Source organism: Python bivittatus, unplaced genomic scaffold (genome assembly GCF_059951505.1).
Source record: "Python bivittatus isolate LINGU-HERP-01145 unplaced genomic scaffold, Pbiv_v1 ctg000340_np1212, whole genome shotgun sequence".
In the NCBI taxonomy this organism is placed as follows: domain Eukaryota; kingdom Metazoa; phylum Chordata; class Lepidosauria; order Squamata; family Pythonidae; genus Python; species Python bivittatus.
Genome location: NW_028277056.1, coordinates 16,977,656 through 16,996,370, shown reverse-complemented (window position 1 = coordinate 16,996,370; position 18,715 = coordinate 16,977,656). Strand labels below are relative to the sequence as shown.

At 38.2% G+C, this 18,715-nt stretch overlaps 1 protein-coding gene across 8 annotated transcripts in view; it reads right to left on the bottom strand.

Annotated features, from left to right (window-relative positions):
- Nucleotides 1-2,909: 2,909 nt before the first annotated feature.
- Nucleotides 2,910-18,715, bottom strand: part of GRIA4 (glutamate ionotropic receptor AMPA type subunit 4) — a 237,461-nt gene continuing 221,655 nt past the window's right edge. For 5 of the 8 annotated variants that reach the window (XM_088140855.1, XM_088140853.1, XM_088140856.1 and 2 more), the window contains 2 exons: nt 14,214-14,348; nt 2,947-4,111 (listed from right to left, as the gene is read on the bottom strand). In XM_088140855.1, the coding sequence (XP_087996981.1) occupies nt 3,947-4,111; nt 14,214-14,348 (300 nt within the window). In that variant the 3' untranslated portion in view covers nt 2,947-3,946. Of the gene's footprint in view, nt 4,112-14,213; nt 14,349-16,215; nt 16,331-18,715 lie in introns of all 8 variants that reach the window. The other 3 variants (XM_088140858.1, XM_088140859.1, XM_088140852.1) reach the window with 3 other exon arrangements.

Genomic DNA, 18,715 nt, shown 5'->3' with positions numbered 1-18,715 from the left:
CAAGTGCAAAGTTCCTCACTTCACTTAGAACATTGTTTCTCAACCTCGGCAACTTTCAGATGTGTGGACTTCAACTCCCAGAATTCCCCAGCCAGCATGCTGATTGGGGAATTCTGGGAGTTGAAGTCTACCTGTCTTAAAGTTGCCAAGGTTGAGGAACCCTACTTTATGGTGTTTTTTGATAGTGCAAGCAGCCTCAGACACTGTAAGGGGGACTATAACCATTCATTGCATTGCATATGGGGTGAAATAATGGAGGATGAGCTTCCTAATGATTTATTGTGCTTGCAGCTTTTTTCCTTCCCTAAAAATTTAGGAAGATTTTTTTCCTCCCCTAAATATTTTCCCAATGTAAAATGGTTCTAGCAAATGTATATCTTAACCTGGGTAGAAGCAAATTAATTAAAAGGATGTTGCAGCAGCCAAGTTGCACAAAGAGCAGTAAGTCAATAACCATTACAGTTTGCTGTTGCGAGAGTATCATCTTCGTAACTTTATGATTACCTTTTTAATTTTATGTTTCGGTTCCTAAGGGTCTTTGTTGTTGACTCAGCACTGTTTTCATCTAAACAAAGTCATATTAGTAAAATTCCCACAATAATTGCATATTAGGCACATCCACGAGAAAACCCCACATCATGGGGAAAATGAAAATGCCACTGAAAACGGCCCAGTATAGTTTGCTGAATGAGTCATTCTGCCTACATTTGACAGCCCAATGCAGAAATGGATGTGCACTTGGTTGGGATCCATTTTAAGAACATCTGAGATATCTCCTCCCCACCCCCCACCCCGCCTCCATTTGGCTAAGGAGCATGAAGGAATTAAATCCAGATAGATCTCATGGAAATTTTGGTTCATGATTCTCTAATTAAAGATCTTAAACTACGTGCCAGAATTTAGATGTCAACTTCCAGTATTTTTGCAGGGAAGTTTCAGTTTCTAGTTTCTTTCCGTTTTGAGTAAAAAGACATAGTTTACCTTTCCTTTCACAAAAAGTTTAATTTGGAGCCCCTTAACCTCACAGTCTTTTCTTTGAGTCTGAAAGGACACTGAGTCCTTTTAACTGATCCTCTTTCAACTGCAAGAGCCTCATTCCCACATCCCATGTTGGCTGAACCACCATCATGCATTCTATGTGGGACTCCCTTTGGAAAGACTCGGAAGCTGCAACTGGTACAGAATGTGGTGGCCAGATTATTGTCAGGACAACTTCACCAAAACACCAACTTTATGGTGACTGCACTCTTTGCCTTCCAGGCCTAATGCAAGACCTGATTGTTACCTTTCAAGGCCTACAGGGAACAGCACTGGGATAAATTAGGCATTGCCTTGCCAAAAATTTAATCTATTTGGTTTGAACATCTGCTTTTGCTGAGATGGTTTCTTTGTATTGTCTTTAGTGTACTGTTAGCTGTCCAGAGTCACATCCATGAAATGGGCAGCCGTATAAATGAGTTAAATAAATAAACATCTGGGTGGGGGACTACTGTGAGCACCTCCTTTGTTCTCACAGGGTGCATGATGTGTGAGTTAGGTAAAAGGCCTTGTTAGTTGAAGTCCTGATGCTATAGAACACCCTGCCTCTGGATTTAATTGGCTGTATCTCTTCTTGTATTTCCAAAGCTGTAGAAATAGTGCTGTTCCAGTATGCCTTTTGCCTGAATTGAGTGTGGGCACCATCATAGGTGTGTCTGTTATCTTAGTTTGATTCATAAATTTTTGTTTTTATATTCTTCCAATGTGTTTACTTCTGCTTTGTTGTAAACTATCCTTTGGAATTGAGACAGTTTACAAAAGTTGCAAATGAATTTTAAAAAATCTTCAATTAACTTGAAGAAAAAAAAAAGAACAATAAGATATAGATTATTTCTGAATTTTGTTTTGGAAAGCTTTATCTAGGCTTCTGGAGAGAAGGAGAAAATTACTATAAATGTAAAACAAAAATGAGATGTATACAAATATACATAAAGTGTGCAGTGAATCCATTGAGAATAAGGAAAATTAGCTCAGTGGTTCCAGAATATAACTGTATATAGTATATTGGTTGGCTAGCAATGAATGATGTCACTAACCTTTGTCCCTTTTTTCAAAGTCATATTCCACATTTTAATTTAACATTCAAGTAACACTTAATAATTTTTGGAGTTTTGGTGAGAAAGTAATAAAGGAGTTGAATTATGAATGTCTCACATAAATCCAGAACCCAAATTCACAACAGCCGTTAGCTGTTAGCAATAAGTATTTATATCTTTCTTACTTTCTGACTGATAACCATTCATATACTTGAATTCTGCAAAAGTGCAGGAGTCACTGCAAATGGGTTTCAAAAGATAAAATGATTGCAAGGCTATGGTCTAGTGAAAGTTCAGTAGCCAAAGCAATGGCTGAATACACTTTCCTCTGCTCAAGGTGGAATTTCAGAGTTGAATGTAGCTCCTTGCAGTTCCCTTAAGAAACACTGGGATGCAGTAGGTAAAAAAAAAGCAGAACAAACATCTGTTTAATTTTTATAATGAATGCAAGTTATAGAATTGTACTTTTCTTGTCACATATTAGGTTCTTCTGGAGCAGTCTTTGTGTGTGCATGTGGACTTCAACTCCCAGAATTCCCCAGCCAGCGTGTCTTAAAGTTGCCAAGGTTGAGAAACACTGGTGTACACATAAACACATTTTAAGGTTCATATATGGTAGCATTGCCTTTTTGGTATGTTTCATGGTATCGGACTGAGGCAATGGCAAAGTTCAAAGAAGTTATTCTTTTTCCAGCCTAAAAAAAACATGCTTCATCATACTTCATGTCATCAGTACACAAGTTCATCTTATTATAATTTGCCTTAACTCTGTGAACTGTATTCCTGATGTCAGAAAAACCACTCCAGGTATGAAAAGAACAGTTGTTATTTTATTCCTTTTTGGTGGGTACAAAAACCACAGTTTTTTACACAGAACAAGATTATAAATAATATCAGTAACATGAGTGACCCGTAGTCTCTTTGATTCTACACGGCAGACTGATGGTGTTCTCTAAACGTATTTGTTGGTTTCTTGTAGTTAGACAGATGCAAATCCGTGGGACACTGAATGACGGAACAGAATGACGGTAACAGCAAATGAGAGGAGGGCCAACAACGTAAAAAAAAAGTCTTTGAAATTTATTACAGTGATGCCATTTTATATCAGTTATTGCAATGAATTGTTCCCTAAGATGGTTAGAAAAAAGAATTGTGTTCTCCTCTACTGAATTTACATCCATTAAAAAGCAAGCATGTTTCAATATTCCTCTTTTGTTCCCAAAGAAAAATGTATTTTTAATTTTTTTTTCACAGGATTTACATATTTATTTCCTTCTCACAGTTTAGTGACTTGTTTCCACAGGTGGATATTCTTCCCATTGTATAATGTTGTTCGTCTGGAGACACAGGTTAACATGTTCATTGACTTCTACAGCAACTGGTTCCCCACTTTGCTGACAGAAAGACACAGTCTTTCCTCAAGTGTTTTCCTCATAGTTTTAATGCGCTAAATTGGCAAGTCCTTGCGAGAGAAATCTGTTGCTGTTCATATTTCTGTCCCAACCCCTCCCCCCAACAAAACTAAATTATGAATTATATATATATATATATGTATATGTGTGTGTATGTGTGTGTGTGTATATATATATATATATATATGTATATATGTGTGTGTGTATACACACACACACAGACACACACACACACACAGACACACTTTTTCCTGATATAAAATCTGAGTTTGGGTTTCCGAACTGAGACCATGCACACATTTGCTGCTGACGACATCTGACACATTTGGGTGCCCTTCCCAAACTCAGCCTGCTTCTAAGTTCATCAAGGACATTTCCCATGTCATGTTACAGTCCGTGCTGTATTCCCGTCAGTCACTGACACAGGTTAATTAAGGCACTCGATTATTTTTTTGGTTTTTATGGTAGATCTGATTCAATTACCGCCAATCCTGAACTTTGTCTAATTGCAGTTCCAGCGTGTACGGCCTTTGGGCAATCAGGAGTGAGAACTCGACCGTTTTCTCCCATGCTTCCTGTGATAGATAATCTGGCTTTGTTTCGTATGGCTTCAGAAAAGGTCAGCTGGGAAGCAAGAAAAAGAACAGGAAGAGGGAAGAGAAGGGAGTGTTACAATGAATCTATTCCTCAAGAAAAGAGTACACAGCAAACACCAAAAATATCTGTATGTAGACATCTGCATTATTGTGCTACATAATAATAATAATAATAATAATAATAATAATAATAATGCAATTTATCTTTTTTTAAACAAAAAATAAAGCTCTCAAATATCAACCTGGGAATTTGTCTTATAATAAAATTTAGTAAAGACTCTGTAATAAATGTGTTTCTGTTGCCCAGTTTCCTAAGCAATCAGTCCTTATGCTCTTGTTTTCTACCTTTTTAAAATCAGTAAGAATTTGTTTGCTTACAAATTAGCTTGTGAATGTGGGTCATCAGGCCCAGGTTCTCTGAAATATATATATTTGTATATATATATTTGTATATTTCAGTGGCAAAGTTTCAGTCAAAGCCCTTTTTGGCTCCATCAGTTTAGGAGAAGAATTAAATACATGGGAGAAAATCTTTCATTTGCTCCCTTATTCTACTTTTCTTTCAGTTAAGACACACAAAGTGGAGAAAATGTCACTCCCTAAAAATAACAGCTGTTACACATTCTGAATGGAGATGCTATAATAATACACCTATTAAGTCATTGGAACTTAGGGTTAATCATCGATAACTTGTTCCAAGTTATTCCAACCAATCTATTTTAAGGCTAAGCCTGATTTCAATCCATTGTAAGTAACTCATTTAAATGCTATCTCAGTAGCAAAGCCTATCTCAAATAACATTGGTTTTCCTGCCTTTGGCAAGCTAGGACTCTGTTTAGTTGGGTGTAAGGTTCATCAAATTCAATAGTGGTTATTTCTAATCAAACATGGAAAAGTGTACTGTAAGGTTGGAATGATGCTTGCTTTTATTTGGACATAAGTTCTATTAAGTTTGGTGAGCCTTACTTCTAAGAAAGGGAGGTTAGTACTGAGATATTTTTAAAGTTGTGGTTACAACTGAGGCGTAAAGGAACATTAACAGAAGACTTGGACCAAGCATGCTATTAAAACACACTGACTTGCTAATCTTGGTCATGGACGCTTATTGCATGCAAGGGGGCAAGAGCATGACATACAGCAGAGAAAAAAATATATATATACAAAAGAGGGTCATTTATGGTAGAGTCAGACAGTCTCCCCTCCCACTTTCCCACTATTGTCTGAACAGTCTTGGCTGAGGGGCTTTTGTGCTCTGATGTCCTCCATCTCCTGACAAAGTCTTTCGAGAAAAATAACCCATCTCTGAATCCATCAGTAGAAAGAAGCAGCACCAAAGAGGGAGGAAGGGGGGAAGAATGCTAAATGAGAAATTAAGGCAGGAGTGATGTGGTTGACTTTTCTTTTTTGCTTTTGGTTATGGCTTTTTGTGCTTTTCTAACAATATTACAACTACCACGCAGCTTCCCAGCATAGAAGCCAGAGCAATCAGAAGGAAGAAAGTTTGTGCAACCCTCTGCATGGCTATTAGATAGAGGAACACAAGCCAACAACTCTTGTTGCTACATTACTGATAACATTAACTGTACTGTTCCAGACAGCAGATGATGGATTGAGTGAAAACCTTCCCAAGTGTTTATCTAAGAGGGAAAGAATATTGCTAGCAGACCTTGAGATTTCTGGTTTATTATGGCAGGTGATATACAATTCTGATCTACAATTTCAGTCCTCCCCACAACTTTGAAGGTTTTCTTTTAGTGTCAGATGCTTTGTAAATCAGTTGGTGAGTGAATAAAGTTATTAGCTTTTCTTTTTAATTAATAGCTGTTTGAGAAAGAGATGTGAGTCCTAAATCTCATGAGCAGAAGAACTCATCATCTTCCATGCATTGCTGGCAAAACAATTTTTGGAATTGAACAAAAAGGAGGGATTGCTATTTTAAACCAATTTATTGCTAATCAGTTCTTCAAAACTAATTAGGATTATCTAAGGCTGCTTAATGGCAATATATGCAATTAAATCTTCCCTTGATTGTACAATTTGGTCCTGATGCATTAGTTGCCTCTGAAATTCCTACATTATTAATATAATTAGAAAAAGGTTTTGATGTTCTTAAATCTACAGTTAATTTTCTTTACAGACAGTTGTATTAAGATAGATATAGAAAATCTGCAGGTAATTTGGAATAATGATTTTGCATCTCTAGCTTTAACAGTGGATTAAGATAGGATAAATTAGCTTTGTATGACCTTAAGGTAATACAAAAGAAGAATCAACAAAAAATTATTCAAGATGATGTATAGCAAATGTGGGATTCAACTTTGGTATACTGGAAATATATGGCAAACAGGACTCTGACTCAGTATTTTAGTTTAATATTCATAGAGTTATAAATACAAAAAGAAATAAGGGTCAAAGATATGAATATGATGTTGAATTATATTCTGAAAATTTGGAACTTATCAAAGTATGAAGAACTTTGGATTTAACATGCATGGGCAGAAGTTAAGAAGATTATTTTACTCTAATAAAAAGATTCTAGTACACCCAGCTTAAAATACTGGATGGAAGACATGTCTGTATTATCCACACATGAACTGGCTTTCTAATAATGCTGTGGGAAATCTGATTAATATGATTCCTTAAGGTCAAACTTTAATTTGTTATTTAAACTTGAATATCATCATTATTAACTGGTTTTTATTCCTTAAACTTGATTATTGTTTACTTTTTCTCTGTTATATATTAAAAAGCAGCTGGTTGTCGTTTTTTTGGAAACAGACCTCGACACATGCCTGGCTAATTGCAGTGTAGCAAGTGGGACCAAGCGATCAAGTTATTATGTTTTTAGTGTAAAACAAAGCAAAGGCTTGAAAGTTGCTTTGTTGGTTGCTCTTAATTAACTGAGGGCCAGTCTTACCATTTTGAAATCACTGAAATAAAATTTGAAAGGGCTACCATGAACAGGGAGTCCCCAATTTAAGAACGAGTTCCATTCCCAAGGCCTGACCTTAAGTCAAATTTTATATGTAAGCCGGAACAGTATTATTGTATAATAGTGTATTCGTTTTTTAAAATTTTTTTTAATCCACTTTCAATCGTGACTGATTCTACGGAGACTGCCTGGACGAGTCCCTGCAGTTTTCCTGGCAAGGTTTTTTCAGAAGTGGTTTGCCATTGCCTCCTTCCTAGGGCGGAGCCCAGCTGGCGGTCGCAGGAAATCGAGTCTCTTCCATTGTGTTGCGTCCAGCAACCGGCAACCGATTCCCATTTTCCCATGCAAGGCGTCGCCAGCATTTTTCCTCCCACTGGGGTGAGAGTACCTATTTATCTACTCGCTTAAGCTTTCGAGCTGCTAGGTGGGCAGGAGCCGAGGGCGCAAGATGGGAGCTCACCCCGCTGTGCGGAGCTTTGGGCTTGAACCGCTGAAGTGTCGACCATTTCTGGCCGGCAACTTCCAGCGTCATTAAGCCGCTGTGCCACTGCGTCCCTCACTGTATAAGTAGTATTGTGTAATGAACTCAAATCATTCTGAATTTAACTCAAATCATTGTGTATTTCACTCGAATTTTGCTACAATAGGCTCTGTTCTTAACTATGGGTTGTCTGTAACTCGGGCATTCTTGACGTGGGGACTACCTGTATTCCTTATTTACTTTATCATTCTATTTTTTACTGCAGCAATGAGAGGGCCTCGTGAGCTTCTTCAACTCAGGGGCCAAAATAATTTAGCTGCCTTTAGTTACTATGCAGTTTGACTTCAATGAATGGTATATGCTGCCATTACCTAGAACTATAATTGGAAGAGGTTCTATAGGGAATTGAGTCTAAAACTCTCAGTCTTGGAATCCGGATTAAAGCATCCTTTTCAAACGTCTAAAGAACCTTGCTTGAATAAAACCAATGATGCTGAGTACACCACTTTCCTTGACTACTGTCAAATTACTCTTCCTGTTACAGATTTTTTTCCTAACATTCAAATAAAACCTGCATTATGAGCACTATTGTGTATCCCACACTCTGGATGAATAGAGGAGGACTGTTTGTGACTTTCTTCCTTGTGACATCCTTTCAGATACAGTGGTACCTCGAGTTATGAATTTAATCCATTCCGTGACTCTGGTTGCAACTCGAATTGGTTGCAACACGAGGCAAATTTTCCCATAAGGTTCAATGTAATTACCGTTAATCCGTTCTGGCGTGGAGGACAGGGAAGCGGCTATTGCTTGGAGGGAGAGTCAGGGGCAGAAAAATGGCCGCGGACCACGAGTCAGGGGCGGAAAAATGGCCGCGGACCACGTGTCAGGGGCGGAAAAATGGCCACAGACCACGTATCAGGGGCGGAAAAATGGCCGCGGACCACGTGTCAGGGGCGGGAAAATGGCCGCGGACCACGTGTCGGGCGGAAAATGGCCGCGGACCATGTGTCAGGGGCAGAAAAATGGCCACGGACCACATGTCAGGGGCGGAAAAATGGCCGCGGACCACTTGTCAGGGGCAGAAAATGGCCGCGGACCACGTGTCGGGGCGGAAAATGGCCGCAGATCTGGTTCGTAACTCGAGGTGGTTCGCAACACGAGGTAAATTTTTGGGGCCGGAGCTGGTCGTAACATGAAAAATTCGTAAGCAGAGGCGTTCGTAACTCGAGGTACCACTGTACTTGAAAAGTGCTATTACATTCCCCTTCTGTATTCTATTTTTAGGGTTAAATATAACTGTTTTCTTTGTAGTGTTTAGTTTCCAGTCCCCTAATCATCCTTTCCCCCCTTCTTTATACTTATTTGTCCGAATGATTCCTTCTTAGAATGTGAAGCCCAGAACTGAATACAGTAGAGTATTAGATGTATGATCTGACCAAGGTATAATAAAGGGCAAATATTATTCCTTGTACAGGTAGTTCCCAGTTTAAGAACGAGTTCTGTTCCCAAGGTCTGTCCTTAAGTCGAATTTGTACGTAAGCCGGAACAGTATGATTGTATAGTACTGTATGAGTAGTACTGTGTAATTAACTTGAACCATTGTGTATTTAACTTGAATTTTGCTACAATAGGCTCCATTCTTAACTATGGGTCATCTGTAAACTGGGCGTTCTTAACCCGGTCTTAACCGTACTACCTGTAACTTAGAAACTATATTTCTATTGGTGCAACCTAGACTTATGTTTGTCTTTTTTTGTAGACATATTTAGTTTGCATCAATTCTAAGATCCTCTCCATGCATACAGTTACTAAGCCAAGTGTCTCCCGTTTGATTTCTTTCTAAGTCAATATTTCTGAACTTTGGTAACTTTAAGATGTGTGGACTTCAACTCCCAGAATTCCCCAATCATCATGCTGGCTGAAGAATTCTGGGAGTTGAAGTCCACACATTTGAAAGTTGCCGAGGTTGAGAAACAATGTTCTAAGCCTCTATGTTGCCGAGGTTGAGAAACAATGTTCAATGTCTCTATTCAGTTTTGCCTTGTAATTTTCAGCCCATTTCTCTAATCAAGATAATTTTGAATTTTGTTTCTGTTTTCTGCTGTATTAACTATTCCATTTACTGTTCTGCATCAGGCACCAAAATAACATGGGCCATCCCTGAATCTATAGATGTTGCCAGTCTACAGCTGCCAATGAGATCCTGATACCCATCATTCTCATTCTGAAATCAGAGCGCCAACTAGTGACAAATCAGGAAAATGGTTTTCTTTCTGGAATTAGAGTTTTAGCTGAAACTTTAAAGTAGTGGTTTAGAATGAAACTTTGCAGTATAAGAATCACAGGGCTACCAGCAAAACAGCATCTGTATGCTTAGTAACAGTTCCAACTCAATAATGGGCAGTACAATTCCCTTTTTGTCTAGATATTATCATTTTGCTGAATATTCCCCCCCTCATCATTGGCTGCCATGATAGCTGGCTACCATCATAGCCTGGAATCATTAGTGTCAGACATTCAGAGGATGATGGAAGCAAATCATGCCACATGCTTGGTGGCAGCTCCATGCTTCTTAAAGTGCACATAAACTTATGCTGTTTTTTTTGTTTTTGTTTTGTTTACTTAAAAAATTTCTCCTAGAATTTGAAAAGAGGAAAAACAGAATGAAGGAGCTACTTTCATCTTTTTTCCTCCTCTCTTTCTAAACTCAGGAAAATATTGGACAAATTCTCATGAGTGGGGAATACTATTCTTGCGCTTGCTTGGTTCCAAGATGGCTAAGGGGTATGTGGCTTTTATCGTAGACCCATCTGCAGTTTTCCTGGTTTTCCATATTATATTATATTATATTATATTATATTATATTATATTATATTATATTATATTATATTATATTATATTAATTATACTATATTAATTATACTATATTATAATAATTTAGACAACTTATATAACTGCCCATCTTGCTACTGTGACTCTGAGTGGCTATTAATCCCAGGAAAGCGATCAGGAGGGAACGCCTGCTATTTGCTTTTTCAGATCAGAAAGTGTGGGCAGCTAGAGAGGCTGCAGAGTGGAAAAGGAAAACAAGCAACAGTATCAGTACCATGAACATTGAACTAAACTTGTCTTCTCCAACATGGCATTCTCCAAATGCTCTCTGCAAATTCTGGGCATTGTGGTGCAAAGCCTCTAGAGGATGCCAGTCTGAAGAAGGCATTGGAGGCAGCTCTTTAGAGCCCAGCCAAAATCTACAATGGTTAACAAGTAGAAAGATTTAAAATATTATGGAAATAATGAAGCGATTAAGGAACAAAATACCCAAGTCCTTTATGAGATTATAATCAGTGAGGAATCACATCTGGATTAAAATGGGGGGACATCCCATGCTCAGCCTGGCATGCAAATGTTGTGGCTGCTGTGGTTGCAGGAAATGTTTGCTTTCTTGAAGAGATAGCATGATGGAGTGATGGTCCAATAAAAACAAGGCATCATTTCCCCACTTTGGAATCCAAAATGTCAGGATTGCACAGAGATTGCAAAAATGGATGATAAATTATGTGGATGGAATTATGAAAATCTGAACAAACATATCCTTTTCTATACTACTAATTATGGTAGCAACATCTATAGGACTCTAAGTCCTATGTATGTGTGGGTATCAGTCTGTGTGCAAAGCCTGGCCCAGAGGAGAAAAGGAGCAAGTCAGATGGGGTGGTAGAAGGTAAGAAGGTTGAGTTGAGGGTAATTAAAATAATGAGACCAACTAGGAGAAAGTGAGGGAGGTGATTCCAATACATTTCAGTCTCATTTCATATTGGACTTCCTTTGCTGGCAATTTGTGAAAAATCACCATGTCTTCAAGAGTAACTTTAACCATAATTTAAAGTTAGATGTTTGGTCCAGACACATCTTCATGTGGTAGATGAGTGGTTGGGCCTTCTTCTCTCCCACACATTCTTTCAGAAGGAGAAATGCATAAATAGAATACATGAGAGAGGAAAAAGATGTAACCACATAGGGTTGTGCCCTGGACATGTATTGATTTGCCAGTATCATAACTGAAGCCTATTAAAATTCCAGTGGTTCAGTCAGTTTTAGACTGCATCTAAAAGTTGCTTTTGACACAGCTGCTTGAAGGCCCAGCTCTCTGGAGAAGCTGCTGCTCTTGGAGATAAGCCATGAACTTAGAGAATGCAAATCATGATGCAACTAAAAGGCCATGGCTTCCCAAGCCATGGGAAATAATTTCTTATAAAGTTGTATCAAATTTGCAATTGTTACAGTAAAATGACCCTAGAAAAGCACCAGAAACGGAAACTTGATTGCTCCTTTCCAAGAATATTGCGTACAGGCTGTATTCCTATGAGGTGGGTATGCTATTATCTGAAGGACTGCGCTGAAAGTACCTGAGAAATGAGGGCGCTACAGATGCTCAGCATGGAGCTTGAGCTTGTTGCCTGAGTATCCTCTGCAATATTGTGAACGGTCCTGAAGCACATGTGCTGATTGTGTGACGCCTCACTGCTACCTTAAAATCACTCCTAGACTCTCAGGGTGCTGACTGCATTTGTGCAAAAAGAGGCGGTGCAAGGATTTTTTAGCACTTTGGAAAGCCTGCAAGATCTGTACCCAATTTGTAAAACATTGCTTCTAACAACAAGAATCGCACTTTATCACACCATCTAGAATATTCTGATGTTTCTATCCATATCTAGATCCATATGCATCCTTTCCTAACCATAACAACATCAAAATGGCAAAACACACATCACAATGTCATGATGCAACCTCTGCCCTTCTGTACTTATGCGTGCAAATACATATGCAGAGGGTGGTGTTTGCACGGCAATGTCACAATGATGCATGTTTCGTCACTTGTCCCCTTCCTGCAGATGCCTATGGCTACAGTTGTCCAACATAAGAGGGTGGATTAACGCACATACAGTCATATTCGTGTCTACTCAATGTGAGTCCTATTAATTTCAATGGAACATATAGATAAGTATGCAAAGGATTTTGGCCATAATTTTATGTTGCAATTCTCACAGGTTTCTAGAATGAATCGATGACATGAAACCACAATGAAGGTGTATGGGTGGGGAGGGACCAGTGATTGAGAAGAGATAAATTGATGCTTCTTTGCCATGAGTGAAGTCTGCAGCTTCGCTTGTCGTCTACACCTAACCTGTACTGAGGAGATTTGCAGTGGCATTCAGAACTGCAGGTGATGCTCCTGGTCAACGAAGCACAGCCAACTTGAGCTCTACGGAGCAAAGGCAGGGTATAAATGTAATAGACTTAACTAACAGTCAAATCCTATGCAAATTTACTCAGAAGTAAGTCACCTTAAATAAGAACCTTATAAGAATATAAAGCCCTTCTAGTTCAGAGCAATGGTCCATCTAGTCCAGCATCCTACTTCTTGCTGTAGCCAAACCAGAAGCTGTGCTTGGTCTCTAGAAATGAGATTCAGAGGCCTCCTGCTTCTGATCAGAAGGTTGTATAGAATTTTATGGCTAGAAGACTTATGGTCTGGATTCAAACACCACATCAAGCCATAATGCGGTTCATTTTGGGCTTAGCATGATAAGGAAACCCATCCATAATGGCTTAATGTTAGTTGTAAACCAGGCAATTAAGGTTTGCTCAACCAGCCATGACTAGAAATCTGGGCATACTATTATATGTGATTCTATATTATATGTAATCCTCTTTTAAAGCCATCTGAGGCAAAGGCTATCATCCCAAAAAGGGAAGGGATGTAATTTGCAGAAAATCCTAGGTTTAGCCCTTGGATCTCCAGATAGGTAGAAACACTCCTATCTGAGATTTGTTGACAGTACTGGGCTAGATGGACTAATTCCAAAGTAAGTATGCATAGGATTTCAACCTAATTATCTAAATCAACTCTTGGTATGAGCTTTCTTAACTCTAGCTTCCTCCAGCTGGGATTACAAATTCTAGAATTCCTGGTCAGAAATCTTCAGTGGATGAAAAATGTGGGATTTCTTATGTCAGTATATCTGGGGAGTAGCAAATTGGGAAAAACTAGTCTTTACTACAGATCCCACAGGGAGCTGCAAAAAACAGAAGAAATCAACTTTCTCAAGTCAAGTCCTCTAATTCTGAGTCTAATTCTAGACAAAACCAAGAGCAACTAAAACAAATGTTGCCAATCCACCCCCTTACCCAAGGAAATATTTCTAGTAACTGTATTCAACCTTTTCCTTTGTCTACAAATCCCTAAATTCTCACCACAAAATCCAATCTATCTGAGAGCAGAAAATGTTCCTTGTTGTTTATAAAAAGAAAATAAATCAGTGTATCATATCTATCTATCTATATATATATACACAGACACAAACATATACATATATACATATATAGATGCATTTAACAAATCCTTGCAATGCAGATGTCTATTAGCAACATATAAGTATAGACTAAACATCTGCAGCCAAAATTAACTGAACCGGTTTTCCAAAAGAGGAAGCTCTGTTGAGAAGCAAGCAGTAATCACCACTGAACAGACAGGTCACAACACCGCATGACAAAATGATGCATCACCCACTCACTGTAGTAGGGCCCTAAGTCCTACCCCTAAATTTTAACACTCTCGGTTCCATATACGTTGTAACCTTCTCTATAAGTTGCTAAATTCTGGGTATTCTGCGAGGAAGTTGGATTAAAAGTCTGTGCACTCTTTGCCACCTTCATTCTCTTCGCCTCGGCCCTGGATTTGTAACAGAATTCTATCAAAGCCACCAGCATTGCCAACCCCAGGCCTCCAACCAGAATGTAGAAGACGCCTGCAACGTTGCTGAGACTCAGGGCACTCGTCTTGTCCTGGGGAAACAGAAGGAAGGGTGTTACATTCCAGGAACAAGTAGCTGGAAGTACAAACAAACAGTATGCTACAAACACTTGAGGGATCTAAGGAACAGATTCATTTAAATAAACAGGAAATTTAGAAAAATAAGAGCCATTGACAGACAGCTTTAATATAATTGGTACACCCCGATTTATAAAACAGAGAGACATGTAAACAAATTTTTGAAAATTGCAAAAGATGCTTAACCAATATTTTGGAATATGAGTCCCTTAGCTACTGTATGAGTAGCTGTGAAATAGTTTTACACAATGAAATGCAGTAGCTATAAAACATATCTAGCCTTTTCTTCCTAAGGTTTAATTGTGACGTAGACATGAGCTTCTTAAAGAATCTCTAACGAACGTATTGGTCTATGTAGTTCCTTTCCTACTAGATGCCCAAGGTGATAGGAAACATAACTTTTGAGAAGTTTGCCAATATTCGTTACAGTTTGTTTTCTAAATTCAGCAAAACGCATTTCCTATCAAAGCTATTATTTGGGGCATAAGGAATCTTTTTTTCTGAACTGCTACCCTCTAATTTCCTACCGTGCTGTCATGACTCTCTTATCAAATCTTAAACAGTTGACTGCAACGTGGTGAAAAGTGAGTATGTTCTGCTGGTTGTGAAAGTCAGGAAAACCATAAAAAATGTTAATAACATTCCTTGGATCAGGATCACTAGGTACAGAGTGGGAAACTTCAGTACATCTGCTTTTTTTTTTCTTCGTGATTGTGTTCTTTTTAAAGTATAATATGTTCTTTGTTTGGTGCTTCAGAATTCTACTAGGTTTGGAATTTAAACATGGATATATTAGTTTTACAGTAGTGTTAAAAGTGTATTTTTAGCCACTATATTGCTTTCAGATTGTGAATTGGTATTGCCACAATTCATTGCTCATTTTGGTATGGCCAGTATAGATATCAGATTGCAAAGTTTAGCATTTCCAAACAAAATTGTTTAATTGTCTAGCTTAACTCCTTTGGATAACAACTTGTTTGGGATTTGACACTATACTGCATACTGCTAATGAAGCAATTTAGTAGGTCTTGCCTTAAGCAATAAGCAATATTTTAATATTTTAAAATCAGAGTGAGTGGTCTGATCTTGATGACTTTTAAAATCAGTTATTGTAACAATACAATGTAAAGGTACGTTATTGAATACAGTAAGTTCTCTCTGGATTACAAAAGTGAAAAAGTGATGAGATGACAGCAGGCAGAAGTATTCACATTGTGGCATTCATGTTGGGTGCATAACTTTATAATCTTAGATTTCAAGTGTTACCAAAAGAAGTAAGAGCAGGGCTTAATTTTTAAAAGACATTTGGGGAATCAACTGCCAGCTGTCAGTTGCTCATGAGGAACAGTCAGCTCCAAAACAGTGAGTTAGAATGGAACTCCATTGCTGAGTAGTGAGAAAAAGGACCATATTAAAATAAAAGTATTGTCAGATCTGATAGAAATGTTCAAAATCATTCAAAGGAACCATTCTGAATCTAAGCATTCCAAGTATAAAAAATTAGAATATAGAAGTATGTAAAAAACACTTTGGGGGAGCTAAAGTTGAAGGGATTTATTCTTGATGGGAGAAGCCTTTGGATATGTTGTGAGTGTGAGTGTGAGTGCAGCCTTGGTGGATGCAGCTTTTACAGATCTGTATAATTGGAGTTGAAACATGAATTACTGATTTTACAGCAGTGTTAAGAGAATATAATTTTGTTCCACTGGATATTAACATCTTCAACATGATGGTTCTTCAATAGCTGATTTATTTCCATCCCTAAGTGACCAATAACTCCCTTGTGAACACAACAATAGGTCCCGAACTTCAGCAACTGACCTTACTTCCAGAATCCTTCGGTCCACATTCACCTTTATCGTACCACCATTTGTTTTTCAGCTTGTCTAAGACGCCTGCCTCACTGAGTTTCAAAACGGCAAGGTTTACAGGAGTTCTTCACGTGGGAAATAACATAAATAACATTATATATGTTATTTTATGTTATTCAAGTAAAACTACATAGAATCGCATGGCAAAGTGATGGAGCACAGGCCACAGTGGCTGCTATGTCATGTACAGAAGGCCTAGGGTTAGAGACAGATATACCATTGGGACCTGCTCCATCGCTTCAAGTAATGGGCACGTACTGCTGAGCAAAGTTTTAAATAAGTTGTTTGCAATTACTGTAAACCCAAAACTATTGGCTTAAATAATCCTTAATATAAATGAATGGATTGCCCAATAAAAAGTTCCCAGATAGTTTGAGAGGGTGCCTGTTTTTACTTCTTGTTTAATGTAAATGTGTGCCTAGCTATTATCCTCCAAAGAAGTCTGCCACTAAATTGTCAGCTGAACAATTTGGGCTGCAAGCCAAAACACTCTTATGAGAAATATATTCTATTGAATTCAGTGGGATCTACAGATAAGTTAATGTGCTTAGATTCACAATATGTATTTATAGGGACTGTCTTTTTTCAGTTGTTATATTTTGCAGAAGCCAGAATGTGTGGGATGGTTTGCAGAAGCTAAATCATGCTTTAAATACAATATTTTAAGATAGTGTACGTACAAGACACTTAACTTGGTTATAATCTACCTTAATTTCTTAAGCTAATAGGTTGTTTCGGATTTGACATTTCAGTAGAGAGGGTAATTGAAGAGTTTAGTAGGTCTAACTTTAAGCAATTGACAATATTTTCAAATGAGGCTATGACTTGCTTCTGAACTTAATGACCACTAATATCAGTCATTGTAATAACGTAATTTAAAGATATATTATTCAATACAGTAAAGAATATCTGAATTATAAATGTACAAAGCTGATGAAGTGATACCAAACAGAAATGTCTTCATGTGACATTCATGTTGGGGTCTTAATTTTTTAATCTTAGATGTTCAAAATGTTTCAAGGAACAGAGCTTAATTTTTTTTTGAAAGTTTGGAAATCAGATGTCATTAACTCCTTTTTCTGAGTTTGCCTAATACATTGAACCATCTATGAACCAAATAGTTTGTGTTTAAAAATACTTACACAAAAAACCCTAACCAAAGTTAATGGCCAAGATTAGCATGTCATAGATTGTATATCTTACGTTTTCACCTGACCTGGTTCAGCATGTTCTGCATAGACAGCCTCAGAACAAAGATAAGGGGAGATAAGTGTGATATAAATGTTACCTCTTTGGTACTTGCATCATACAAGTGTGTAAGGAGTAGATCCTGCATTGTGAGGTCACAGCACAGTTGTCATTTTGACATTATTGTGCCTAGCTGCTGATGCCTCTGATGTGTGAACACAGCCAACAATCTATAAATAAACCCCCACCAGCCATGAAGTTAACTGGATGAAAGGGGCATAGTGCAGATTGGCCTTATCTGTTTTCAAAGTAATTGACTTCATGAGATTTTTGTGAAGAAAGTATTACAAAAGGAAATGTCAGCCACACTAAGTTTTTGCTGACTGCCTTTTCTTGTCCTCAACAGGAGAACACTTTGACTTGTTAACTGGATTATAAAATCTGCAAAATGTCTCAGTTATAGCGCTCAGAGGACAACTTGAATTGTGCAGTCCTCGGTGCTCTCTGAGCTTGGTTGTTTGCTTGCAGACGTTTCATTACCCAACTAGGCAACATTATCAGTGCAAGTGAGTGCATGGTTTGTACAGGTGGTCCTTGTTTAACAACCACTCGTTCACAAACTGTTTGAACTTATGGTGCTGAATGAGTGGTACTTATGACTGGTCCTCATACTTATGGCCATCGCAGCATCTCCATGGTTACATGATTGCCATTTGTGACTTTCTTTGCTGGCTTTCTGCAAGTAAAATCAATGGGGAAGCCAGCAGAAGGTTGCAAATGGCGACCACATGATGTCCTTGCTTAACAACCTGTGGTGATTCACTTAATGACAGCAACCCAAAGTGCTGGAATTTCGATTGCTAAGCAGCATGGTCACATGAAGTCATGCTTTATGACCACACTGCTTAGCAATGGAAATTCCAGTCCCAATTGCTGTTGTTAAATGAGGACTACCTGTAGTCTGTTTATATATGGTAGCTTGCTCTGCCAGTTTTGGTGGGGATGTACTATATATAAACAGGCAGAAAACCCCGCACTCACTCACACTGATGGTGTTACCTAGTTGGGCAATGAAACGTCTGCAAGCAAACAACCAAGCTCAGAGAGCACCAAGAACTTTATAGTTCAACCCTGAGCTACAGATATTCTCTTCTGTTGGGACGACTTGAATACTAAAGGAGAATTACCTACCCAGGTTTCTTTGGAAGAAACTACAATAGGCCCACTTTCAAGTCTGTATTGTGCAGATCTGTCCTAACAGG